Raw genomic sequence first — 24,736 nt, forward strand, 5'->3', positions numbered from 1 at the left:
GCTCACCAAAAAGTGATAAAGTAGCTCAAGTATTTCAACCTAAAACTATGTTCCATACAATGTGTGAAATATTAAAGGGGCCTTGTGACAATTTTACACATGAAGATCAGTTTATTTGCCACAAGAAGTACTACTTGCTCTGTGAAAACAGTTGTGTAATGTCTTCTGTGGCAATGGAGGGAGCTCTCCGAAGTTTGGGGGAAAAAAATAAAAAAGTCATCCAGATGACATCATTATCATCACTATGCTCTAGCAATGCTGCCTTGTCGGCTGCATATAGTTACCAGCGACATAAATAAAAGATGGACAATGCTTCTCCACTTCCTCCTACTACACAAAACCAATGTCGAAATATTCAGGACACGAGTGCTGCCAGCTGGCACTGACGACATAATCATTTGGAGAGTCTGTGCAGTAGTGACCATTTGGCTGTCAATAACGGCATGAAAACTTGTTTTTATACACATCAAATAACTAATTAAAACCAAACAGATGTGAAAAATGAACTCTTAATCAAACACCAGTATGATAAGAACTACCTAAAATGACAGAAACCATCTTTGGGGAAAATGTATTTGACACATACTTTGATATTTTAGTTTGGCCCATGTGCTATCTATTAACACCAGGGAAGCATCTTATGGCCTATACTGCAGCCCGCCACCAGGGGGCAATCAAAATACTTTTTCTTCACTTTTAGGGAGCTCTGATATTGTCCATTTCTCTATAAACAGTCTATAATACTTACACATAGTTAGCTCATTTTAGTAATATCTAGCTAGCTTAAAACATTATAGTTAGTAAGTAACAATTTTTGGCAATGCTACACGGGAAACGTATCAGCAAAACTAATTCCACAACCTCCACTGAACTCAAAGTTGCCAAAACTATAATATTCATAAGTATGTTTTCATTGGTGTATAATCACCTGAAAACTATATATTGTGTTTTCATTACCTTTTAATGAACTGTTTATATCTACAGAGGTCCTCTTCCACAGAGTGTTGTTTCTACAGTAGCCCTGAACAGACAAACCAAATACTGGCTAAATCCTACACACTGGTTCTTTACATTTCTTTCCATAAAGCCTGCAACTGGAGCTGTGGGGTCTGAAAGGTGTGGACATCAAGGAGAGAAGAGGTCTTGTGAAAGACGATTTTGAATGGGATTATGGGAAATGTAGGATATAGAGTTTTGGAAGCTTGACTTATACCAACATATCTCAGCCTTTGCTGTATCTATTTTGAGCGCTGTTTTTTAAGTCTGTCTCTCACAAGTCCCCTTTAACTGCAGCATACTCTTGTAAAATGTTATAAGTCCAGTGTGTATGATTTATTAGCAGAATACGGCAGAAACAGAATATCATAATCCCATATTATGTATGTCAAAATGTGCATGCATTAGTGTATAGTCACCTTAAAATCAGAGTTATTCGGGGCTTTTGTTCCACTATGTTGTACTGCTGTTAGTCGGCCAGAATGTACAAACCAAACACTGGCTCTACAGCCTTTGGCGTTTTGCTGACATCACACATTCTCCTACATGTTTGGAAGCAGAGCGAGACGAATCGTTTGCAATCTGCAAACTCATTCTGCGATGCCACTAAATCCTACGTATAGGTGCATTTTCTACAATCAGTTGTACTCCTGATTCAACAGTTAATTCAGGCCCCATTTATCCTTGTGATCTGGACACATTATTTGGATAATGATATTTGAAAAGAAGTGGACATTTAGGAGACAGAGGGAGTCTTGTGAAAGATGCTATCAAGTTGCATTATGGGAAATGCAGGATCCAGTGTTTTTGGAGCTTGACTCATTCTAGGCCCTAAACATCAGAAAATCTCTGCCTCAATGTCAACGATTAATTTTAAAAATCTGTTGCACACAAGCCCACTTTATATAAAATAATATAAATAAATATGAGCCCCATTTAATCCTTGGGATCTGTGTTCTTTCCCTGCATACATTATCTGTATCTTATCCTCACACCTTTGCATTTACACCTGGTATTAACACGTTTATTATCTTATCTGATCTTCAGCCTACATTGTGTTTAAATCTTGCAATGCAACTTTTTGAGAGGTAAGATTTATCTACTCCTACTATTAGGAAGAGGTCCATGTGGTCACACTGTACAGACTGCATTTACACCGCGGTGAGCTCCAATCATAACGCGAGCCAGACCACCTCCAGATGTGGTCTGGACAATCTGATAATTTTCTGATCGCACTGTGTTCTGCATTCATTCACACCTTGTGTTGTTCCTTTTCCAAATAAGATCCATATACAGATTGCAGTTTACAGGTTGCACTGCAGCCTGGAGTGAAGTATGAAGGAGGAAATGAATAATGATTTGGATTTATTGTCTTCTTTCTCCAACATAACTTTCAATTTAAGTGTAATTTACAAGATCTCATAGTGTATTTCTGTTGTTTATCTGCTCTAAGTGGTTGAATTGCAGCAGTTGCGCAAGAACTGACTTGTGTTTTCCTTTCTGTTAGAAGTAAACTACAGTAAGTTTTGTTTTCCCTATTCTCCAGTCTCAGTAGGTCTTAACACATCCAGTACTCAGCTGGAAGATAATAACAGCAGCACCGAAAGGAATTTGGTCATAAAAGTGAAGATATTACCTTAATAGTACATGACTGAGGATTGTTCATGATATGCCAAAAAATACAAGCCAACAGAAACATTTCCTGGCAAAAAAAGTTCAGAGAATAAAAAGTGTATTAAAGTAGACTTGACCTAGCTGGCATGTGACCAGCTCATTTAAGCCTTAGATACAAAGGAATTGAAATAACCCACCTCTAATGGAAAACAATACCTGCCTGTGTTTCCCAGTTTGTCTCAATACTCTTTTTTCAGACAGGTATAATGGAGAGAATGTGCTTGGAGACACAAACGGCAGTAACTCAGCACATTAGATCAGAAGGTCATGAAGTTGATAATATGAATCAGGTGTGATTTTATTTTAAAAATCTGCCATCTGTTCTGTGCTGCAGAGTAAAACTTATCTACCCTCACTTTTAAAAACAAGCATCGCATGTTGGTCTGTGTAAAGCACAAGGGTCGTGTTAAGTTATTGCTGATGAAAACCCAACATTTCTTGATTTTGTTCCTTCATAATAAAACAAAATAATGGAGTGCTTTTATTGTGAGGAATTTCTGGGATTGTTTATTCACCATTTGTCAGTCGCTCAACTCAAGATGAGCGCATATCCGTTAAATACACACCTTCAAGTAGGTGCAAATTCCTCCATGCTGGACTGATGCACCAAGTCAAACCACATTAAGCCAAGTGGTGTGTGTGTATGAAAAAGGGGCAAAAGAATCGCAGTTACCATTGAAGGCAACAAGCCTTCATTGCCTCAGCTGGAGCCGATTAATACTCGTGACTACTGCAGAGACGAGATTTTAGCCAGGAATGAACACAGATTGTACCCTTTCCCGCTGAAGACAAAAACCAGATATGGATGTTAGTGGGGTTTTGTCCAGTGTAAAAGAGGCTTTATTGTCTTTGTGCCAATGCTGGAACAAAGTAGCTCCAACAGGAGCAGCTGCAGCAGTAAGAGAAATTTGTGAAATGAAGAACTGACTCTTCACACTGAAAATGAAATGTGAAAGGAAATCAGATTTGTTTTGAACATATTTTCTCATGCACAACAAAATTAATATTAAATTCACATGACTAGAAATGTTTATTGGCTTTGAATCATAAACTTTACTCAACTTAAAATTTTTAAATTTTAAGCCAGCCCAGACACAAACTTTTTTAAGTTCCCAAAATTATTGTTTATTTGTTTTTTTTTACAGTGTAAAGACTGTGTGCACTCTGCTGTCTCGCTATTATGCAAAAAATCCTGAATGAGAAAAATTCTTTTTAATTTTAATCACATTCTGGGTTTCCCATTTTTGAGACTGACACCACAATCTTACACGCAACACCACTAATTGCAACTTACCTTGAGGCTATTAAGCAACCGCTGGCGTGTTTGCAACATAACAAACCACCAGATAATTTACAAGGAACGACATCCAAATTCTAAAGAAGATGTTTGCAGTAAAAGGAAGCGAGCACACACCATGTTGTTATCACAAACACTCAGTAGACTTATATAATGTTTGCATCATCCTGCATTTTACTTCTGTATAGATAAGCTGTTCCTAGAAGCTGCACACAAGGTTCAGATTCTTAGAAACTGTACTGTAAAAAAAAATGAATATTTTGTGATTGTGACATATATATTTTCAAGCTTTTTTTAAGAAGAAAAAAAACGTACAAAGTGGTTCATGGCACAGGGTTTGTACAGAAGATCACATACAAAAGATGATTTCAGAGAAATATATGTGGGAAATTTTAAAACCTCATGTAAAAACGCCCCTGCTTACGTAAAGAAAAGCTGTTCAAAATGTTTAAAATGAGTCTAAACTACTGATATTTATATAGTTATGACAGTTTTCAGAGAAAGGCGTCATCAGACTTCATGTTTCCTTTATTGCCTAACATCTAAACTTCTGTGCTTGGAAAACATTAGCCAGGCTGTGGCTTTGCGATGTGAAAAAGTATTTTCATAGATGGTGGAGATCCCCCTGCTCTCCAGAGTTCAGTCCCACGCCTCTTCTCTAAGACCCGGGGTGGGGGTCTTTCTGGTTTCAAAATGTGAGTACAGTGTGCAAATGCTGCACTGATAAATACTGTAAGAATGAGCCACGCTTTTGTGAAGTAAGAACAGAAACAAGGGGGGAGACAAAGAGAAAGAGAGAGAGAAAGCAGAGGTGGGGAAGAGGACAGGAAAGTGGGAGGACGTACAGAAGTATCGGTGTAGAAGGGTATCAGCATTGGCAGCCATTTATTTAACTCAGCAACCTTAGGTCTTAAAGGGATAGTGTGGGGTTTTTGAAGTGGGGTTGTGTGTCAGTGTATTTTACCTGCAGTAGATGATGGTTGAAAAACTAAAATATATTTTAGCCACCTAAAAACATTCATTTTTCACCACTTTACCTTGCCTTTCCAATGGGAAACAGCCATTATGTAAGCCAAATATCACTCTCTGCAAATCAACCAAACTCCATAGGCAGCATAAGTAATTTTACCTCACAAAATACAGGAGTTGTCAGTCAAACACTAGTTCAATCGGTTAGTTTGTCTGAATTACTGTGTGACTTAAGGCTAGTTCAGATTCTCCAAGATCACACAATAACACAAACAAACTAAGTGGACAAGGCAACAGTAGAACAGAAACTCCTGTGTTCTGCAATGTAAAATTATTTATTTCATCCGCGGAGTTTGGTTAGTTTGGAGAGACGCCATCTACTGTAGGTAATACACTTACTAATAATAAGTACATCATACAACCCGACTTCAAAAAACAAACTATCCCTTTAAGAATATATTTCACAGATAAATGATTTATAAATTAAAATGCCACAACTTATACAATGAATATAGAATGTATCATTTCCTCAGGTGAAGTAAAAGTGCATATTTTGGAGTTGCAAAATCCTTGTTGGAAACTGTTTAGTAAGAGGGATGTGGTTGTGCAGGAGTGGACAAAGCTTTTGCAATACTGGATTTTGCATTAATATTTAAGATGACTAACTGTTTGTTGTTAAAATACCGTATTGCATACAAATTGTATGATTGGGTCATATTTCGGAAATGTGGCTCACTGGTTAAATAAAAAATACTCCACATAAACTGTAAACCCCAGTCCAGACATGACCACACAAATGTCCATGACTGTCAAAACAGCATAGAAACTTTATATTCATTTGATACAAACTTTAATCCCTTGTGACGCTCACATTTTTTATGTTTAGTTAACAACTTTTGATATTTCAGTTCATTTGACTAACATTTATAAAGCCACTATAGACTAATTACTTTGGAACCAATTAACATACGGAAACGGTGCACTTGTAGTTTATGTATTTTGATAGTTGAATGAACCAAAATGGTTCCAAAAATATGTACTTTAATATTTTTATGTTCATATGACATGTAGTCATATTTTGCTTAATAAAAATAAATAAATTATGTTCACTTAACATAACAAAAACACATTTTTACAATAAGAATTACAGTATTATGCTGAAAACAAAAGTGTTTTGCTTCCTTAACATAAAAGCAGCTTACCAACTTATTATTTTCTTGTACACACAATTTGGTCAAAATTAGTCCAAGCCATGTTTATTTTTAGAGTGCAGGTACAGAATATTAGCAGACATCCCAGCATGCATTGTGTGAGAGTTTATTTGTGTGAAATGAAGAAATGAGAAAATGTAAAAGGAAACAAAGTGATCAGTGTGACTGAACAGTTGTTGATTTAACTTAATATCTTAAGCTTGTTGAACGTGTTTCCTCAAGTTCAGTCAACTCAAGTGGTTGTTACAAAAATGAAATAAGACTTTAAACAAATTTTTCAGCCCAAGTTCAGTTGACTTACATTTCTGAGTTGAATCAGCTGAGATTTATTTACTGTGCACAGGTTTTGTGTGCAAGCTGTTACAATTAACTTTTAAGTTGACTGAGCAAATTGGTGTTTACAGTGACACGTCACAAGTGTTTTTAGAATAAGACTATGACACAACAAGCAAAGACGGGGACTTTCTGCAATAAAACCATATCAGAAAATTTTGCAAGATAACCTCCTGTTGGCATAGCTAACCCCAACCCAATGTCTGATAATCAGTGATCATGATACCACACTGAGTCGCTGTATGAGTCATTATCTGAACGTGTCAGTAACTTATAAAGAGGAAGCACACATCCTCAATTCAGCTGCATTAGCTACCTGGGGAACAGACAGAGGGAAAATCCCTATAATGACACACGCTCTTTTTTTCAGGAACAAGGAAATAGGAATCGAGTGCTTGCCGAGTGATCTGTCAGTGATTTAGTTCCATGAATTGTAAAAAAAAAAAAAAAAAAAAGTCCTGACTCATGTTCCATTGTTAAAGATATCACTTGGCTTGTTACATGATAGGACAAAGTAAACATCTGGTATCAGAAGAGAATCTCTTTTCACTTTGCCACTCTAATACAGAGCTATGATTTTAGCTTCTCTGTGCAGGTTATAAGCGGAAATTATATTAGCGTCTATGGCAGGCAAAAAGGAAGCTTCTCAGTTTTCACAATATTAGTAATATAATAGGTAAAGTATCACTAAATGTAAATCTAAAGTAACAAAAAAGGTTGGAACACTAACAAGAGTGGACACAGTTAATAGTGTTTATGTAACTCCTTTTTCTTCATTATTGGTTGAGATGGTTTATGTGTCAGTTTATGCGTGTAACAGCAGGCAGTAGTTAGTGGTGGGTTTGTAGTGAATTGCATTATGCTGTAGAATGTTCCTGAAAAAAAAAATAACTTGAATTATGCAATTTGACACTGACTCACCAGCTTTCTGCCACAGTTAAAAAAAACAACGGTTAAATAGTACAAGATTCACAAAGGCAGAGCAGGCCTTTTTCGCAGGGAACATTTTGACTCATCTTAGCAGGGAAAGCACAGTTGTTACTAATGGCATTAATGATGGCATCTTTCCATGAAGTGAAGCTGGTTTAATCTCTTCTTAAGTTAAACTAAACATGGACAGATCGCATCTGATCAACAACAGCCAGGAAACAAATCCTGAAGTTACTCCACAAACAATAAATTACAAAACCAATCACTATAAATTTACTATAGTTACACAAAAATATTGTGCCCAATAAATTAGGTCAACAATGAGAACATTTATGTTATTTATTATATTATATGTAGTACTCAGATAATGAAATTTGAGTTGGCTATACTAATATGTGATTTGACAGATTATGTCCAAGCATTTAAGTTCTTAGGTAGACTGCTCTGTAAAAGCTGAAGTATATTTGTTAAGTGTTTTTTATGTACTGCACTTGAAAAATTAAGTGAACATTTGAGGAATTAGAACTGACATTTATTTTTGTACTGTGTCAGTTTATGCGTGTAACAGCAGGCAGTAGTTAATGGTGGGTTTGTATTGAATTGCATTATGTGGTAAAGTGTTCCTAAAAACAATAGCACGAATTACACAATTTGACACTGACTCACCAGGTTCCTGCCGCACCGAAAAGACAAAAGTTAAATAGTGCAAAATTCACAAAGGCAGGACGGGCCTTTTTCACAGGGAACGTTTTGACTCGTCATAGCAGGGAAAGCACACTTGTTACTAAAGGCATTAATGATGGCACATTTCCATCTAAGTCTTCCAGTAAACCATGTCAGTGGGCTAGCATGTACAGTGCCCTTTTCATGGAATGCATGTTAACAGTAGCACAGGTTTAATTAAGAAAATTAATGGCTACAGATAATGTGTGTGTTGGCTCACTGACACACTGACATGCTTACTGGGACATTTAAGTAACAGAGCCATCATTGGTTAGAGCCATAATTAACCCCATTATACATATTAACAGACCTTTTTTTTACATCAGCAATGCTGAAATAGGAGGGTAAACACAGGTGTTGCAAATGACACTAATTATGGTCCTGTTCCATTTAGTGTAGCCGGGCCTTTCCAGTGACCCAACATGCACAAAAGCAGCACCCTGACTCTGTTTGACCTGAATCAGAAGGAACCTAAATTAGTATCATTGGTAACACCTGTGTTTATCCTACTATTTCTATTTCATGTCAAAACTGCATAAGAGTGTGTACAATTTATTCATGGTATACAGGTTTGTAGTTTGAATGCAAAGTATAAACATACTTCTCTCTTTCATTTTATTACATCTATCTAAATTTTAAATGCGTATAGTTAGTATAAGTACCTCATATTTTTACTCAAGTACAGTTCTCGAGGATATTTTACCTTACCAAGCACACTTTCTGAAGACCTGTGAGTATTACTGTATATCACCATGGAAACAGCGCAAGCCTCTCACACCGGATGAAGTTCGGGGTCGTCAGTTCAGCTTCCGGGTGGAGAAATTGTGCATGAAGTAAAATCTGCTCGCAAATTTATTTGGACGAACTTATCGGCCAACTTAAGCTTGTAAAATGTCCCGAGGCTCGAGTGCAGGGTTCGATCGACACATCACCATCTTCTCTCCTGAAGGAAGACTCTATCAAGTCGGTCAGTGTGTGCAGTAGTTCAGACAAAAGCCGGCTCGCTGCCTTACTTGTTTGCTAGCTAGCTAAATGCTCTGTCATGGTTCGCTTAGCTTGGCTTGTAGCTAATAAATAACACTCCGCTAAAGCGAAAGTAGTGTCTTATAAAACCACGAAAGTAGTACTTGTGCTGTGCCAGTCGTTATTTTAGGTTTACATTGCTGAAGCTTCAGTTACACCAAACAGCGCGATTCAAAATAGCTAGCTGGTTAACAGGCTAGTTAGCATGGTTAGCCTTACAGTCAAGCAAGCTGATTCATTGCTGAAAGTGTCAACTTGAGAATGAGTCAAAAGTTACGGCATAGAAAAGTTAATTTAATGTTTTTGTTTTTATTAAACAATTTTAATCATGATAGAATTCTGTTGCAATGGGAAAAATTTCTTATCTTATTTGTAATACAGCAAACGTTGGTTGGACTTAAAGGGACAATCCACCATAAGATAATAACTACATACGTTATTTCTATGGTTTGAAATTGAGTTTAAATGCGTAAAGTTGGTTATTGTCTTCTTAAACTGAACTAAACATGGACAGATGGCATCTGATCAACAACAGTCAGGAGACAAATCCTGTTACTCTTCAAACACAGTTACTCTACAAACATAAATAACAAAACAAATCTCTGTACATTTACTAGAGATTGATATTAAGTGTTGTGGTCGACAAGTTATTGGCCAATAATGGGAAGATTAATATTATATTATATTGTATTTATTATTTGATTAATAAAATATTATGTGATTTGACAGATTATGGAAAAGTGTTTAATTTGAGATCTTAGGCAAAATGCTGTGTTAAGCCAAAAGTATATTTGCTATGTTTTTTTATGGAATTCACATTCACAACATTTGAGGAATTAGAGCTGTTGTTTTTGTTTTGTTGTAATAATGATTTGGTTTTGTCAGAGTGAAACATTAAATCATCCATCCTTGCTGACTATATCTTTATCATTCACACTTGAAAGTGTGCCTAAACTACAAGTTATCCAAATTTATTTTCATAATACAAAAGTGTGAAATTATCAGTTGGTCTCAGCCAAGAGAAGCAGGTAATCTTCTCAGTGGGCTCAAGAAAAGTCCATGCAACCCCAAAATTTACTGCATATTTAAGGGGATATTGCCTGATATGCAGCCATAAATCCTACAAGTGACACTCGTATGGAAACAACATCTGAAGCATCAGTCAATGATTCAGTGCCAGCTAGCCAATCAGATGACACCTGTTAACAGTTGTTTGCTTGTATTTCTACTGATGGAGACAGCTGTTTTTTTTTATATGTATTGACCCTACTGTTCAAAATCACTGAATGCCGTGCTTGTTTTGTAAAGTTCTGTAGCATTCATAGCTGTTGTCAGATGAATGCATCCACTTAAAGAACCCTCTTTTCCTGCTTGTTTGCAGAATATGCTTTCAAGGCCATAAACCAAGGTGGGCTCACATCAGTAGCAGTCAGGGGGAAGGACTGTGCAGTTGTTGTAACACAGAAAAAAGTACCGGTGAGTTGATATCAAGTCTTTGTTCTCATGCATCTGTGAGAGTGGAAACAGTGTCAACATTGTAAACTCACAGTCTGAAGTGAATACAAAGTGTGTCATCCTGTACCAATAACACCTGGTTCTGGCAACATCTTTACAGACAGTTTAATGTATTCACTGTAAAGCTTTTAACATGTGGAATTATTAGATTTTCATGGCTATTCAATATGATTCATTAATTTGTTTGGAGTAAATATACATATTGTGTCCATATACCACTTTTCCATATTAGAAAAAGGCATTACAATGCTCCTCAGATTCTCTAAACTGGGAAATTTTAATCTACTGGTAAAATGCTTCACATTTTAGCAGTATACATATCATGTTTTAAGAGATCAGTTATTTAGTTGGTATAATATGTAATGTTTTAGTGCCCAAAGCTGTATCTGACATTGCTTACACTATCTAAGTGGCCTATATGAATTTTAAAGCACCAAAACTTTACGCAGTTTTAAAGTTTAAACCAGAAAATGTTTAGTAAATAACTTAATTACTTAAATTATTTCTTTATTTAATCTTCATATACATAGTTTTACATTGGCTGGAGACAGTTATATTGCACTCTTGATTATTTTGCCAAATGTATCTTAGAATGTGGCCAGAAAGGGCAATGACATATTTAGTGCCTCCTGTGTGCATGTAGTATTTTTATGTATTTTAGTTTATTCTGATCACATGAATACCCTCAAGTAAATCATTTGGATGAAGTAATGGCACCATACCACAGTCGTTCATGTTCTGTTGAACGCTTTCTTTCTTGAAACAGGACAAGCTTCTGGATGCTGCCACAGTGACCCACCTTTTCAGAATAACAGATAATATTGGATGCGTAATGTCCGGGATGACGGGTAAGAAAAAGACTTCTCACTTTGCAGAACAAACCATTTGAAAACGGACAAACCAAGTGATCGATTAAATTGGCACATACAGTTAGCACTGTGTGTTACAAGTAATTAGGCTTTATTATTTTCAGATTTTTTTTGTTTATTTTGAATATGAAAATAGTACAATCAGACTGAAAAAGGAAAAATGACTATATATTAGGGCTGGGCAATATATTGATTATATTCGAGTATGAATTAAAGTGCAATGTAGCAGATGACCATATTGTCATATTGGAGTTTTCAGTGTTTTAACTGGTTGCTGCAACTTTACTTCAGTTAGCCACAGAGTTAATAGATCAGTGCAGATTGCTATATGATATTTACTGAAATGCTTTGTGTTGTGTTTACTGCCACAGAAACGAAATAAAAAGTTCCTGACATAACGGCTAACTTAGCTAGTTAGCAGCTATGAGTTATTGTGATTTTTTTTTCTTTTGTCAAGGCATGGAAAAAAATCAAATGAGAAAATACAATCAGTCATCTTGTTGCGTTTGCTACTAGGTCTTTTACAGTAACCGCAATCCCGCGGTCATGTGATGTTTACTGTGGAGTTGATCTCATTACCGTTATCACCGTATATTTTAGGGTCAATTTCATGTTGAGATTAGCGCATCAATCTATTAAAACATCTACAGATCAGCACTGTCACACAAGTCAGGAACACAGTCTCTGATTGGTTTACAAGTCAGGAATACAGCCTCTGATTGGTCAACCAGGGCTCCAGACTAACTTTTTTTACCAGGAGCACAGTGGCCCCTAACTTAAAATTTTAGGAGGTCAAGCAGAAAATTTAGGGGCGCACACCAAAATCGACTTGCAAAGTAAATATTCACATTTCCTGTCATTTTCACTGTATTACTGATAAATACTTGAACAATAAATGCAGAAACTATAATGTTTTCCTTGGCAATGAAATAGGCCGTGTTAAACTTTAATATCAATTCGGCCTCCTCTGCGCACTGGTTAGCAGCCTCTAGTCTTCTCAATGCAACTAGGAGTGGAGTTGCACTTTGATTACACAGATCACGGCACATTTTCTGTTTCAGACTGGCACTGTGTTTGCTCAAAGTGTCGTGTTTTAATTATGTGGTGCCAGTATTATCAGCGAATTTCATGTTCCAATGCAGTTCATTGAATTTGTCTCCTTGAAATACCTCAGCCAGGTGAACTCACGCAGCCACTCATTGTGAAAACAGAATTTCCTGGCTTTTTTCACCACGACCATTTCCTCGCAATCTGAGTTGGACTCATTATCAGCATTTGTCTCCTCTGGAACACGAGGTTTACTGGGGAGAAAGTAACAACTGATAGTCCTCTTTGCCATTGTTTATTGTTTACAAGAGTTATGTGAAACTTGTGGATTCGCGCGATAACCCCAAGACCTGCCTCTTTTCACACATAAGCCAATCACAGTGGTCATTCAACCCTTGCTCTCACACACATTGGCCTGCCTTCTTCTTCTTTGGTGTTCATCTCCTTTCTTCTTCTTCTGGAGTTAATGTCAGTTGGCAAACCAGCTCATTTGCGCATTACTGTCAACTCCTGGGCTGAAGTGTGGAGCAGAAGTTTGTCAGAAACAAAAAATATTCAATAATAATAAAAAAAAATCGGCAAATTTACTGGTCTTTACTATAAAAGTATTACAGCAAGGTTTATTTAAAGTGTTAGACTAAATGTAGCATAACTCATTGTGTAGTAAAATGTTCCCTGTCAGTGTTTTACTATTATACCTAATGTTTTTATATTAATATTACTGTTGCATCTATGTTGCATTTTACTGCTTTGGGTGTTTAAGGTTGAGCTCATTTTAACTAGTTTATATACTCTTGTATAGTTTATTCTACAGCAATGCCTCATATTCTGCAAGATCATCATATGTTTGCAATGTTTGGGAATTTAAAATATGTTATTGTAGATAAAATGTGTATATTGTGGGATAGGCTAAAAATATTTAGATATTATTTTAAAACCATATCACCCAGCCCTACTATAAATAAAGACTGGGTGAAACTGGAATAAACACACCTTTTTAATTTTCTTTCATAGGGTGCATATTCAGCAACGTGTTTGCATTTTTTCCCGTTTTGCTCTTCACTTTCTTTTACTGGAAGCATTTTTCCAGTGCAGCTGGTTGTAAACTTTCCACTGTTGTAAACTCTGGCGGTTTCATGCAGAAGGAAACAGTCATTTTTCAGCACAAGGGAACAAAAAAAATCAGCGTGAAAACCAGTTAAAACCAAAATACCTCTTTTAAAAACCCCAAGTATTTTCTGTTTAAATTGAAAGCGACGAGTCTTACTTGACATCTCTGTTCTTCTCAGTCAAAGCGTTTACTGTTGCTGACGCTTCCTCTTTCCTAACAACGTGAGAGCAGTTTTCTGTGGATGTCATCTAAACATTACATTAGAGGCTGAAGTACCAACATGACATTGTGACCTTTAAATAGACGAATTGAACAAATAATCCACTCTTCCCTCCTTCTCATTCTGTTCTCTTGCAGCTGACAGCAGGTCCCAAGTCCAGCGAGCTCGCTACGAGGCGGCCAACTGGCAGTACAAGTATGGTTATGAGATCCCAGTGGATATGCTGTGTAAGAGAATTGCTGACATCTCGCAAGTCTACACACAGAACGCTGAGATGCGACCACTGGGCTGTTGTAAGTGTATTGATTAATTTACAGTCAAATAGGGGTTTCCTCATCATGATTGAGCTGTTTTGGCATTAGACAAAACTAAGTGTGAAACCTTGAAGCCAAATGTCACTGTCGCCGTCCTCTCTCATGTCTGTTGCCTGCAGGTATGATTGTGATTGGCATAGACGAGGAGTACGGCCCCCAGGTGTACAAATGCGACCCAGCAGGCTACTACTGTGGCTTCAAAGCCACGGCTGCCGGAGTGAAGCAGACAGAAGCCACCAGCTTCCTGGAGAAGAAAGTGAAAAAGAAACTGGACTGGACCTTCGAACAAACTATTGAGGTAAAAATAAAACACGTTGACAAGGGAGGAACATGAATGTAAAATTAACCTCGCAGGTGGTTTCCAGCTTTGTAGCTTCTACTTTTAGAACCACCGTTTTAATCTTTATGATTATATGACATAAACAGAAATATCACGAACACAATCTTATCTCTCTGCCTCTTTCTTCTTCCTCTTCAGACGGCAATCTCCTGTCTGTCAACTGTTCTCTCCATTGACTTCAAGCCCTCTGAGCTCGAGGTGGGCGTGGTCACAACGCAGGACCCTAAGTTCAGGTAAACAAAGCAGCAATACATGCAGGGTTTCTGCAGGTTCTTAAGAAGTCTAAAATCTGAATTTGAGGCTTTAAATCCAGTCAGAATCTTTCACAGCACACCCCGCTAGTGTGTCACAGTGCGGTGTGTTGGCTAATATGGCATCTCTTCTCAATAAAAAATGGCTACTTCTAATAAGTTCATGTTAATTTAACTTTCATCTAATGTAAGTAAGTGTAAGTGCAGCGAGATCTGGTTTGAGAACAGCACAAATAGTGTTTAGTTGTAGCCTGCTGAAATGAATGAATTTGAAGCTCACTGCACACGTACAAGAAAACTCTCCAATCAGGAACTTTGGATATAAAAGCATTTGAGTCTAATAGGAAGTCAGATAAACAATGAAGCCGATGTAAAAAGCCAGTGTCAGCGCAACCCGCTCTGCACTAACAAAGTTAACTCCTGCAGCTCTGGTGAGACACCGCCAGACAGTTCGGATGTATGCCAGTGTTAAAAGCAGAGCTGCTCTGAACACCAGTCATATAAAACCAGTGACCACAACAGATGAGCTGTTTCAAACCATATTTCCTGATTCTGACGTAGCTAAAACCTTTGTTGTCTTTTAAAACATTTAACTTGTTGAGACCTGCAGAAACCCTCCAGCATAACGCTGTTGTTAGAATTAACCCTATGAGATGAGAATAACAGTTCAACAATATAAATTCTCTTATCTATCCTCAATTTGTTGCATCACTTTAATCTTCACTCAGTCAGTTAGTCAGTCATTGCTGCTCATTCAGTATGTTTGTCTGAATATTCTGTTTCAGCAAACATACTATATATAGAATATAAGAAGCATATGGAAGTAAAAGAATGAATAAATGTGGAAAGTAAAGACAAAACAAAATTTAGACTGTGAATACTAAGCATTTTTAGCTTTGCATCCTTAATTTTTCACTTTTATTTTTGCCTCATTGATTTATTTTTATCCCTTCATTTTTCCTTATTTTTTCACTTTTGTTTTTGCTTTTCTCTATTGCTCTTGCTTGAATGAACACATCTTTCAAAACTATATTCCGAAACAAACAACCATAAGAATAAATAAATAAATATATATAAATAAATAATATATAAACGTTTTTATTACTCTTTACATTTCCACATTTATTTTCTTATTCTTTTAAGGTTTTATTCTTTTGTATGGCACTCCTATGACTCCATGATAGGTTTCCCACAACATATGTTCTCAAATGACTTCTTTTATTCAACCAACAGCCCAACAGTGCAAACCAAATACTCAAATATAAGGTGCCATAAGGAAGTATGTCTAATTCCCCATCAGCCAGTGAATCAGTTTTCTTGCTGAATGGTTGCAGCTGCAGTTGGGGTTTATATGGATAGTTTATTATTATTATTATTATTATTATTATCAGAATCCTCATCCATCTCCCCGTCTTCTCTCTGCAGGATCCTGACAGAGACTGAAGTGGACACCCACCTGATGTCCCTGGCAGAGCGCGACTGAGCGAGCAGAGACGCGTTACCTGTTGGATTAAGTTAGAGCATGATGGGATATGCAGTTCCCAGAAGGAGACTGGTGTTATCTTTGTTTGCTGTACATTTACCCCACTGTTTCATTCAACAATAAAAAAAAAAAGTTTTTGGAGTAAAATAACCAGTGTCTTTAGACCTGTTTATTCAGATCAATGATTTTTTTTTCACGGAGCTGTTTGCATAGAAAAATGTACAGTGTATGTTGTCTATGTTCTGTTCATGTAAACAGACGGCTCTGTTTCATCAGCTGTGTGTCACTAGAATTTAGCAGCAAAGGAAATGTTTCTGGGAACCTGAGCAGTGCGCCTACCTCTCAGCTTCCTGTTGTGGCTCTGAATGCACTGAAGTCACATGACATACCCAGCAGCTGCGGAGAGCTTCTTTTACTACACAGTGATGTAGACCTGATTTGACCTGATTTTTCTCCACATTTTGGCACATGTAGCATGTCAGAAATAGAATTATTTAACCCACCGGATGCAGAGCACAAGTAGTTTCTCTTTACAAAGGGAGATTTGTTCCACATGATACTTACGAAATGACAAATGGCCACCTGGAGTGTGTTGGGGGGGTAGAGGGGTGGCTGATGATTCTAGTCAGTGACCTTGACCAGCTCAGCATTTACAAGGATTTTGTCATCATCATATGATCAGAAATTATGATGTGCTGTCACTCTCAGTCACTTTTAGATCATTTCCCATCAGTCTTGCCCCCCAGCTTCTCTGTCTTTTATGCAGCTATGACAGATGGAAATCCAGCAAAAATTCCATTCTTTTTCATCCTAAATGCAGTGAAAATCTTAAAAAGACTTTCTGCCTAGATCCATGTTTACAGCCTCTGTCTCTTATATGATTCCCACTGTCCTTAAGAAGTAGCAACTTGGTCATTGGAAAATTCCCCTGCAGTCACGTACTGCAGGTCTGTAACCTTGTTAATGTTTACAGCCCTGAGGACAATTACAGGCTGAGATAGAATACGCACTGCTATTAAACCTAATCACTCAGGGACATTGGCTCCAGTTTGACTTCATACTGGGAATTAGAGTTGTGGGTTGTGCCGGTTATTTCAGGTAATTCCTCTCTGAAAATTCCCTGACTGCCGCTGTGCACACATCAGCTGATGAGTACTGCAATGTGACTAAGTACATTTACGCAAGTAGAGCAACATAAATATTTAACTGTTTACTCCTTTAGATTAGTCTGACAGCTTTAGTTACTAGCAGTGGTAAAGTACCAAAGAACTTTTTCTCAAGTGCTATACTTAGGTACAATTTTATAATACTTGTACTTTTCTTGGGACACTCCATTTGTTACATTTACAGAGGGAAATGTTGCGTGTTTTACTTCACTACATTAATTTTATAAATTGAGTTACTAAGTACTTTCCCAATACTTTCAAATGATCAATGCAAAATATAATCAACAAAGACGATATGATATATCATTATAACTATTATTATAGACTGAGCTACAAAGTAAAAATTAGCTGGCTGCAACTTTAAAATCACACGTGCTTTAGATTATCATCCAATAATATAATATTAAATATTCTGAAATGGGTCAATCTGCATGAGTACTTTTATATTTGTTACTTTAAGTGTATTTTGATGTTTTAGTGCAGGACTTTTACCTTTAACAAAGTATTCCCACATTGCTTTATTACTCATTTTATTTGAGTAAATGATCTTACTACTTCTTCCTTCTCTTGTTACTAGTTAACAAATTACTATTTCTGCATACAAAACACACTAAGAACTGTTAAAGTATGTTTTGTTATAGAGTAAACTAGCCAACAGTGTACAGTGTATTTTCATGTAAAAATAGTTAATTGCTCTGCCTTCTTAAATATGAGGATTTGCTTCTTTTTCTTTTAATTATTTTAATTTATGTTTAATATTTTTGAGGTTTGGGATGTTGATTGGCCAAAGCCAGCAAGGTGGCAGGGTGTCACTTTGGGCTCTGGGTATCACTATTTTTATTTTTATTTTTGTTTTTCATTTTTACAAACCAAACAATCAATAGATTAATGGATAAAATTATGAAAATAATCATTAGTTGCAGTCCTGCACAGCAGTGGTTTAAAACTGGGGTCTGGGGTCTTTGAGTTGGCTGTAGGGAGGACGAGTAGAATATTTTAACTTTTCGCACATTTTGTGTCAATTAGAAGAAGGGAAGAAATTCAGTTGTCCATTTTGATTGATTGTAATTCAAAACGATCCTAATTTGATCACTGATCAACTACATAGACTTCATTATCTTTAAACCCCAAAATATTATTCAGAGGGGATTGCTTAAAACAAAATCCTTTCACACTGGGGGTCTGTGGGTTAATGTGCATGTATTGTGGGGTTTCTTGATATGAAAAAGTTTGGGAACTCCTGCAAACAATTCAGTTCAAAATGAACTGTAAAATCCTGCTTTTCTTTTACTCATACATGAGTAATAAAAACCTGACAGTACAATACATAATCATTTTAAGATTTACAGGGGCATTCTTCTGCATTAAGTACTTTTAATACTTTTAAGTACATTTTCTTGATTATACTTACACCTTTTTCCTTAATAACATTGTTGATCCAGGGTATTTTTAGAGTGTGTTATTGAAGACTTTGTGCTTTGTAACAATTATGTATTTTTAATCATTTCAGTGTTTGGATGATTGATTCGACAAAGCAATGAAGGTGTCATTTTGGGCTCTCAGTAATCGTAATCAATTGATTATTGGAGAAAATAACTAGACGATCAATCCATAAAGAAAGAAAAAGATTAGTTGCAGTCCTACACAAAACAGCTGAGAATGAGCTCCAACTGAACCAACTAAAACAGTAAAACCCTGCTTTTACATTATTAAATTAGTCATAATAATCTAATGATATTAAATATAATTGTGCAACAGTGAAAGGGGACATTTTATGTATTGATTAGAATAATCTGAATTTTAGGCCTTAAATGTCTTCAATACAATTTTGACATCTCTTAAAAATTCATTTATGAGGTTACCGTTACTTTTGTAAAGTTGGATTTAAGTTCAGTCTTGCTTTTAAATGTGTTTTTTTTTTGGGGGGGAAAGTGCTTATAACATTGTAATAACTTCAAAATGAACCCAACATTGAACCATTTAACACCAATGTAACTTTGAATATACTTTAATGGACATGAAAAAGATCTAAAACTACATTCACAATGGTTTAAAAAAAGTCTTTAAATTAACTTGTTCAAACTTGAGAAACCTTGTTACTGAATATTGTCCATGTAGGAGTATTTTTAGTGTGGTATTGGTACTTTTACTTAAGGATCTGATTACTACTTCATGACTGTAGCTGGCAGGGAAATCTTGTACTTCCCAGACTTCTGCAAAGTTTCCTGCTCACTGTGACACACAGACTCATCTAACTCTCTCTTGGCCCACACTCCAGTCTTGTTAAAAGACATTTCCTCGTTACAAAACTTCCTTGGTATTTCTAGCGAGCACCAGTTCCTCGCTGCTATTCAGCGGCGGCACCAGAGCAGGGTGGAATATTTTAAGTACAATATGTTCCTCTTATGCCGCCCAGGGACTTTCAACGCAGTGACTCAGAGACCCGGTGACCTCGCCTCAACAAGGAAATCCCAGACCGTTCCAAACGTCTGAGTGCGATCGTTTCTGTCTGTGTATCTTTCACAAGTCTGGGCTGATGACTCTCTTCCTCGTCATTTTGTGTAAGTGAGAAATCATGTTTTACCAGGTGGAAAGGCAGTGAAACAGTCACAGTCACATGGAAGGAAATTACACTCAGTCAGTGCCGTTTATGGTCATAAACTTCTTTTTATTCTGAACACTTTTTGTTAATAGTGTTTAAATTCACACAACATATGTACAGGTACAAAAATAATATCTCTATTATATTTACAATATATTACACGTCTGGTATGTACAGATCAATAGATATTTATACAGTATGTAGAAGGACTTTATGGAGGTCTTGGTCTTGCTGTATTGTTGTTTTTTCGGTGCAGATTATTGGATGATCTGCACAGGCCTTGACCAGACTTGGACACCGTCTTCATTTTGTGAATCCCAGGGCCAGCACCTCTGGACTCTGACCTGGACGGGGGCTGACGCGTCCGTCCCTCATTGCGGGGCCTTGGCTTGGGCCACCCCATAGCAGCTTCACTGTCGTTCACACCACCAGCAGAGGGATGCTTCACTTTACTTGCCAAACTTTATGTCATCATACAGCTGTAGGGAAGAAGAAACAGAAAAAAATGTTAGGAACCCATGTTATAAAGATAATTATATGAAATCTTAAGCTTCAATTGATCTTAAATCTTTGTGTTCCATCTTTTATTGACTGTCTATTTAATAATTTTGTATTGTTTACTATTTGTCATATATCTACTTTTGTTTACCTTTTATATTGTCTTTAATTGTATTATTACTTCTTGTCTACAGTAATTCTGTATCTCCTGGCAAGAGATACAGAAGTATCTACTGTTGTACCAGCCAATTCCAATCAATCAATCAAATATGGAACTACACTAAAATCGAATTATAGAAATGTGTTGTAAATGATGAATAAATCATCCTGTATCCTTTTATTTCTGTCTTGTAAACTACTTTGTAACTTCTGTTTTGAAAAGTGCGGAATAAAGATCAGAAACTGACCTCATCTTCCGATAGGTCGACATCATCCATGTCGCTCTCGTCTGAATCGCTCTCAGGCAGCTCCCTCAGCTCCTGCGCTGTCTTTTCGTACAGCTGGCAGCGGATCTCCTCGTTCTGGCGCCCATAGGTGAGGTGATACGGCGTGAAGCCGCCATAGTTGAAGCAGTTAACGTCAGCGCCAAGGTCAAGGAGGCAACGGACAAGTGTGGGGTTCTGGAGATCAACCGCCAGATGGAGCGACGTCCGGCCGCTGCACTGTTCCTACAGGCAACAAGAGGAAGAATGTTAGTTTCCTTTACATTGTAAAAAAAAACATGGTTGAGGGAACTCATAATTCCAACTGCCTTCACTAGATTTATAAGTTCTGAATGAAACTCAAACTCTTAAGTTTTGAAATAAATTACCAAGGTTTTGCTTTAATCTTCTGTTGAGAAATTTTACTTTTCCTCTTTTTCAACTCAATATTTTAGTTTTAGAATTCCCCAAAAATGTATTTCATAAACTGTTAACAGTGAACTGTGAACCTGATTTGTCATTATTTGGGGGCTCGAAAATTAAATGGTTGCAACCGAAAACCTCAAATTATTAACCATTTTCACTTTCACTTTAATTAGTTCACTGGAGAATGTTTTGTAAATACATTTACAGGGTAAAACATTCAAGCTTATATAAAGAAGGAAAGTAAATCCTCAACAAAACATTGTCAGTTGGTAAAACTTTTTCAAAGTGTTCAAATTGGGCTCAATACTCAAATATCTACTGAAGTAAGTTGCCTTAACATTTTGAGTTTTCTCAACTTGTTGTTTTTTGTATGCAGATATCCTGTCTGCAAAACTGACTGCTGCAGAGTTCATGACAACTACCTGTGCATTGATGTCTGCACCCAGCTGAACAAGGTTTTCCACCAATGAAACGTAGCCGTTGATGGACGCCAAGTGGAGACAGTTGTGTCCTGAGGGGAGAAAAGCTTGGTTAAAAACCAAATTTAAAGAAATGCTCAAAGAAAAGACACAACGAGTGCCTTTATCTGTGTTACTTTATCTTAATATTTACCATTATAGTTGGGGTAGGACACGATGAAGGGGAGGTGCTGTTGGCAGTTCTGGGTGATGACACCGAAGCAGGCGAGGGAGCCCCTCTTGCAGGCGATGTGGAGGGCTGTGTTGCCACTGTCATCAGACAGCCGCGAGTCGGCACCGGCCTTCAGGAGCCTCTCAACCAGCTGTGGCTGCTCTGTGATCACTGCCAGGTGGAGGGCAGTCTGCAGAGAAAACATTAGAAACATATTATTATTATTGTGATATATTTCATTATTATTGATTCTGAAGGCAGTTTGGGGTTTGTTTTTAGCTGATAATCAATCATTTTGGGTTTTATTTTGGTTATTACCTGTCTCTGGTGGTTCTGTACGTTGAGGAAGGGGTGATTGTGAGACAGTTTGATCATCTGGAGGGCATGTTCTGTGGCTTCATGAATGATGGCCAAGTGAAGAAGCCTGTTGGATGAAAAGAAAGAGAAGGGTTAGTTAAAATAGTGCTTTTCAAAAAAAATTACGCACGGAGGAAATGGTTCCAGCCAAATAAGAAAGAACAAAGGCTGAGCAGTGGAGCGTTTCGCAAGAATGGAGTTTTGTCGGGTTATTTCCACCAGTTGTGGCTTGACACATCTGATGCTTTATCAGTTCCTGGCAGAGGGCCAGGGACTTTCCTGAACTCGCAGAGCGGACTTTAGCACCGCCCAGACTGCGCTCTCAGCCAAAGAACACACACACACACGCACACACACACGCACACAGAGTACGCACTGTGCAGCACCCACACACACACACACACAAAGTTTAAAGGCCTGTTGTTTTCGTGCAACCTTCTACAGTTTCATGCGCACTTTTGCAGCTTTTCATATCATTTCAATGCATTTGTTTCTGACTTTGGACACTGCACTCTGGCGCAAAACTCCACTTAAATTTACGCACAAGAATTAAATTTGCAGATGCGTACTTGCATTTTTGATAAAGTACAAAATAATTAAACTTACGTGTCCCCATCCTCCGTCACTGCAGCTCTCCACGGCTCGTATTCCTGCGTGAGATCCTCGCTTTTGGTCACGCTCATCTCCTCCATGCTGGTCACCAGCTCGTCCTCCTTCAGGGAGTCTAGGCCGCTGTCAAAACGGTCCTCTTGGCAGGGCAGCATTTTCCCGTGTTTGGGCTCCATGTTGTCGAAGTTATAATCCATTTGGTTGTGGTTAGACACTTTGTGCACGTCCATGTTTGACTGTCTGGAAAGCAGATCCGTCTCTATCCACGGCTCAGGGCAGAATAGTGCAGCGGAGGAAGGCGCACAGGGTTTTGTGCGTTCGGCTGGGCGGAGCCTCAGCGGGGATTTCCAATTGACTTATCTTAGAAAAAGCGAAGGGAAATCACACACAGAGCTGTGCTTTTGTGACAAAAATCCCCCCCAAAGACACTCAGAATGAAACTATTAGACACCTATTTTTCACCTGTGATGTAGGTTTAGGGGACATTATTTATTTCAATGAATGAGACATGATGGGCATGAATGAGAGACAGGAGACAGCCCCTGGGAGGCTCTTGAAGAATTCCCTTCTGCACTGGGGAAATTATCTGTTTCAAGTGGCTAAACCAAAGAAGCATGTGTTCCATTTATTTTCCAGCATGAATTTAAATCCAGTTAAAAAAATTTCCATCATGAAGATCAGTTGAAATTTTACACTAAACTATGACCTATATGGTACAAACCTACACTAATAACCCCACTGTGTTATCATATGACTGAATTCAGTGGCTGTCATAACCCTTAGAGCAGCTGAGGCCCAGTGTGCTTACAAAGCACATTCATATTTTCTGCTTTGTCTGAACGTCACAGTGTCCTGCACATGTAAATACCACAAAAAGTACGGAATTTTGGCTGCCATTATTGATAGATCAGCTTTTTATTTTTTACAATTAATCAGTCAGTCAAAATGTCAAAAAAGTTGTGAAAAATGTTCATCAAAATTCCCCAGTACCCAAAATGACATCTTCAGATGTTTCTTTTGTCCAACCAACAGCCCCAAACCCAGACTCTTCATTTACTATAATGAACAATGAAGAAAAGCAGCAAATCCTTGCATTTAAGAAGCTGAAACATGCTAATGTTTGACATTTTGGCTTGAAAAATGACTGAAGCCATTAATCGGTTATCAAAATAGTTGGCAGCTTGACCATTAATACATTTTATTTAACTAAAATGGTGCTTGCTGAAAGATAATTTGCAAGATGACTTGTATTGCACTTAGTTTGAGCAGCGGGGTTTAAAAAGACTAGAGTCAAAACACCCGTATGTTTATGCATGTTCTGCATCTAAGCATGAACATTAAATGTAGTTGGTTTTCTTTATTCCAAAAGTTAGTTAATTAACTAACTACCAAACAATATAATATTTTGTTTGCTAGCAAGCTAAAAAAGTTAACAAGATGTTAAAGTTTGCTAACTAACTAAAAAAGTTAGTTTGCCTAATCATGACAGCTTGGCAAACCAGCTAGAATTTCTCCTTCTTTTTTGGTTGAATTATAGGAGTAATTTGGCCAATTAAAAAAAACAGTTAGGAAACAAGAGGCTGCCTGCCTGCAATTTTAATTAAATCACATTTTAAGTCGGAGTTAAAAGTTTTGGTGCAACAGAATTAAATTTAATCTCAGTTTATAATAAAGTTTGAGTTTAAAAGTTTGATGCAACATTGGGTTTACAATTGGGTAA

The 24,736-nt window shown here is 37.3% G+C and overlaps 2 protein-coding genes across 2 annotated transcripts; one reads left to right on the plus strand and one right to left on the minus strand.

The window, feature by feature from the left end:
- The first annotated feature begins 8,918 nt into the window (after positions 1-8,918).
- On the plus strand, positions 8,919-16,456 carry LOC146314093 (proteasome subunit alpha type-6). Its single transcript, XM_084737301.1, has 7 exons — positions 8,919-9,100; positions 10,538-10,632; positions 11,438-11,519; positions 14,056-14,211; positions 14,352-14,530; positions 14,711-14,805; positions 16,249-16,456. Exons 1-7 carry the CDS (start codon positions 9,025-9,027, stop codon positions 16,304-16,306), a joined length of 741 nt encoding a protein of 246 aa, XP_084593427.1. The 5' UTR covers positions 8,919-9,024; the 3' UTR covers positions 16,307-16,456.
- Positions 16,457-20,119: 3,663 nt separating this feature from the next.
- Positions 20,120-23,314, minus strand: LOC146314094 (NF-kappa-B inhibitor alpha-like). The gene is made up of 6 exons (XM_084737302.1): positions 23,014-23,314; positions 22,369-22,474; positions 22,033-22,240; positions 21,843-21,931; positions 20,980-21,240; positions 20,120-20,553 (listed from the first exon to the last, which is right to left on the minus strand). Exons 1-6 carry the CDS (start codon positions 23,244-23,246, stop codon positions 20,524-20,526), a joined length of 927 nt encoding a protein of 308 aa, XP_084593428.1. The 5' UTR covers positions 23,247-23,314; the 3' UTR covers positions 20,120-20,523.
- Positions 23,315-24,736: the final 1,422 nt, after the last annotated feature.

The sequence above is a fragment of the Lutjanus erythropterus genome, chromosome 15 (assembly GCF_056507025.1).
Source record: "Lutjanus erythropterus isolate fLutEry1 chromosome 15, fLutEry1.hap2, whole genome shotgun sequence".
Classification (NCBI taxonomy): domain Eukaryota; kingdom Metazoa; phylum Chordata; class Actinopteri; order Lutjaniformes; family Lutjanidae; genus Lutjanus; species Lutjanus erythropterus.

Excerpts from the sequence above, each read along its gene's own strand:
- LOC146314094 (XM_084737302.1), bottom strand. The coding sequence starts at position 23,246 with ATGGACGTGCACAAAGTGTCTAACCACAACCAAATGGATTATAACTTC. Across the intron at positions 21,932-22,032 it reads GTCCTACCCCAACTATAATG|GACACAACTGTCTCCACTTG; the intron begins GTAAATATTAAG and ends TTCTCCCCTCAG. Across the intron at positions 21,241-21,842 it reads GTGCAGACATCAATGCACAG|GAACAGTGCAGCGGCCGGAC; the intron begins GTAGTTGTCATG and ends TGTTGCCTGTAG.
- LOC146314093 (XM_084737301.1), top strand. The coding sequence starts at position 9,025 with ATGTCCCGAGGCTCGAGTGCAGGGTTCGATCGACACATCACCATCTTC. Across the intron at positions 14,531-14,710 it reads CCTTCGAACAAACTATTGAG|ACGGCAATCTCCTGTCTGTC; the intron begins GTAAAAATAAAA and ends CTTCCTCTTCAG. Across the intron at positions 14,806-16,248 it reads ACGCAGGACCCTAAGTTCAG|GATCCTGACAGAGACTGAAG; the intron begins GTAAACAAAGCA and ends TTCTCTCTGCAG.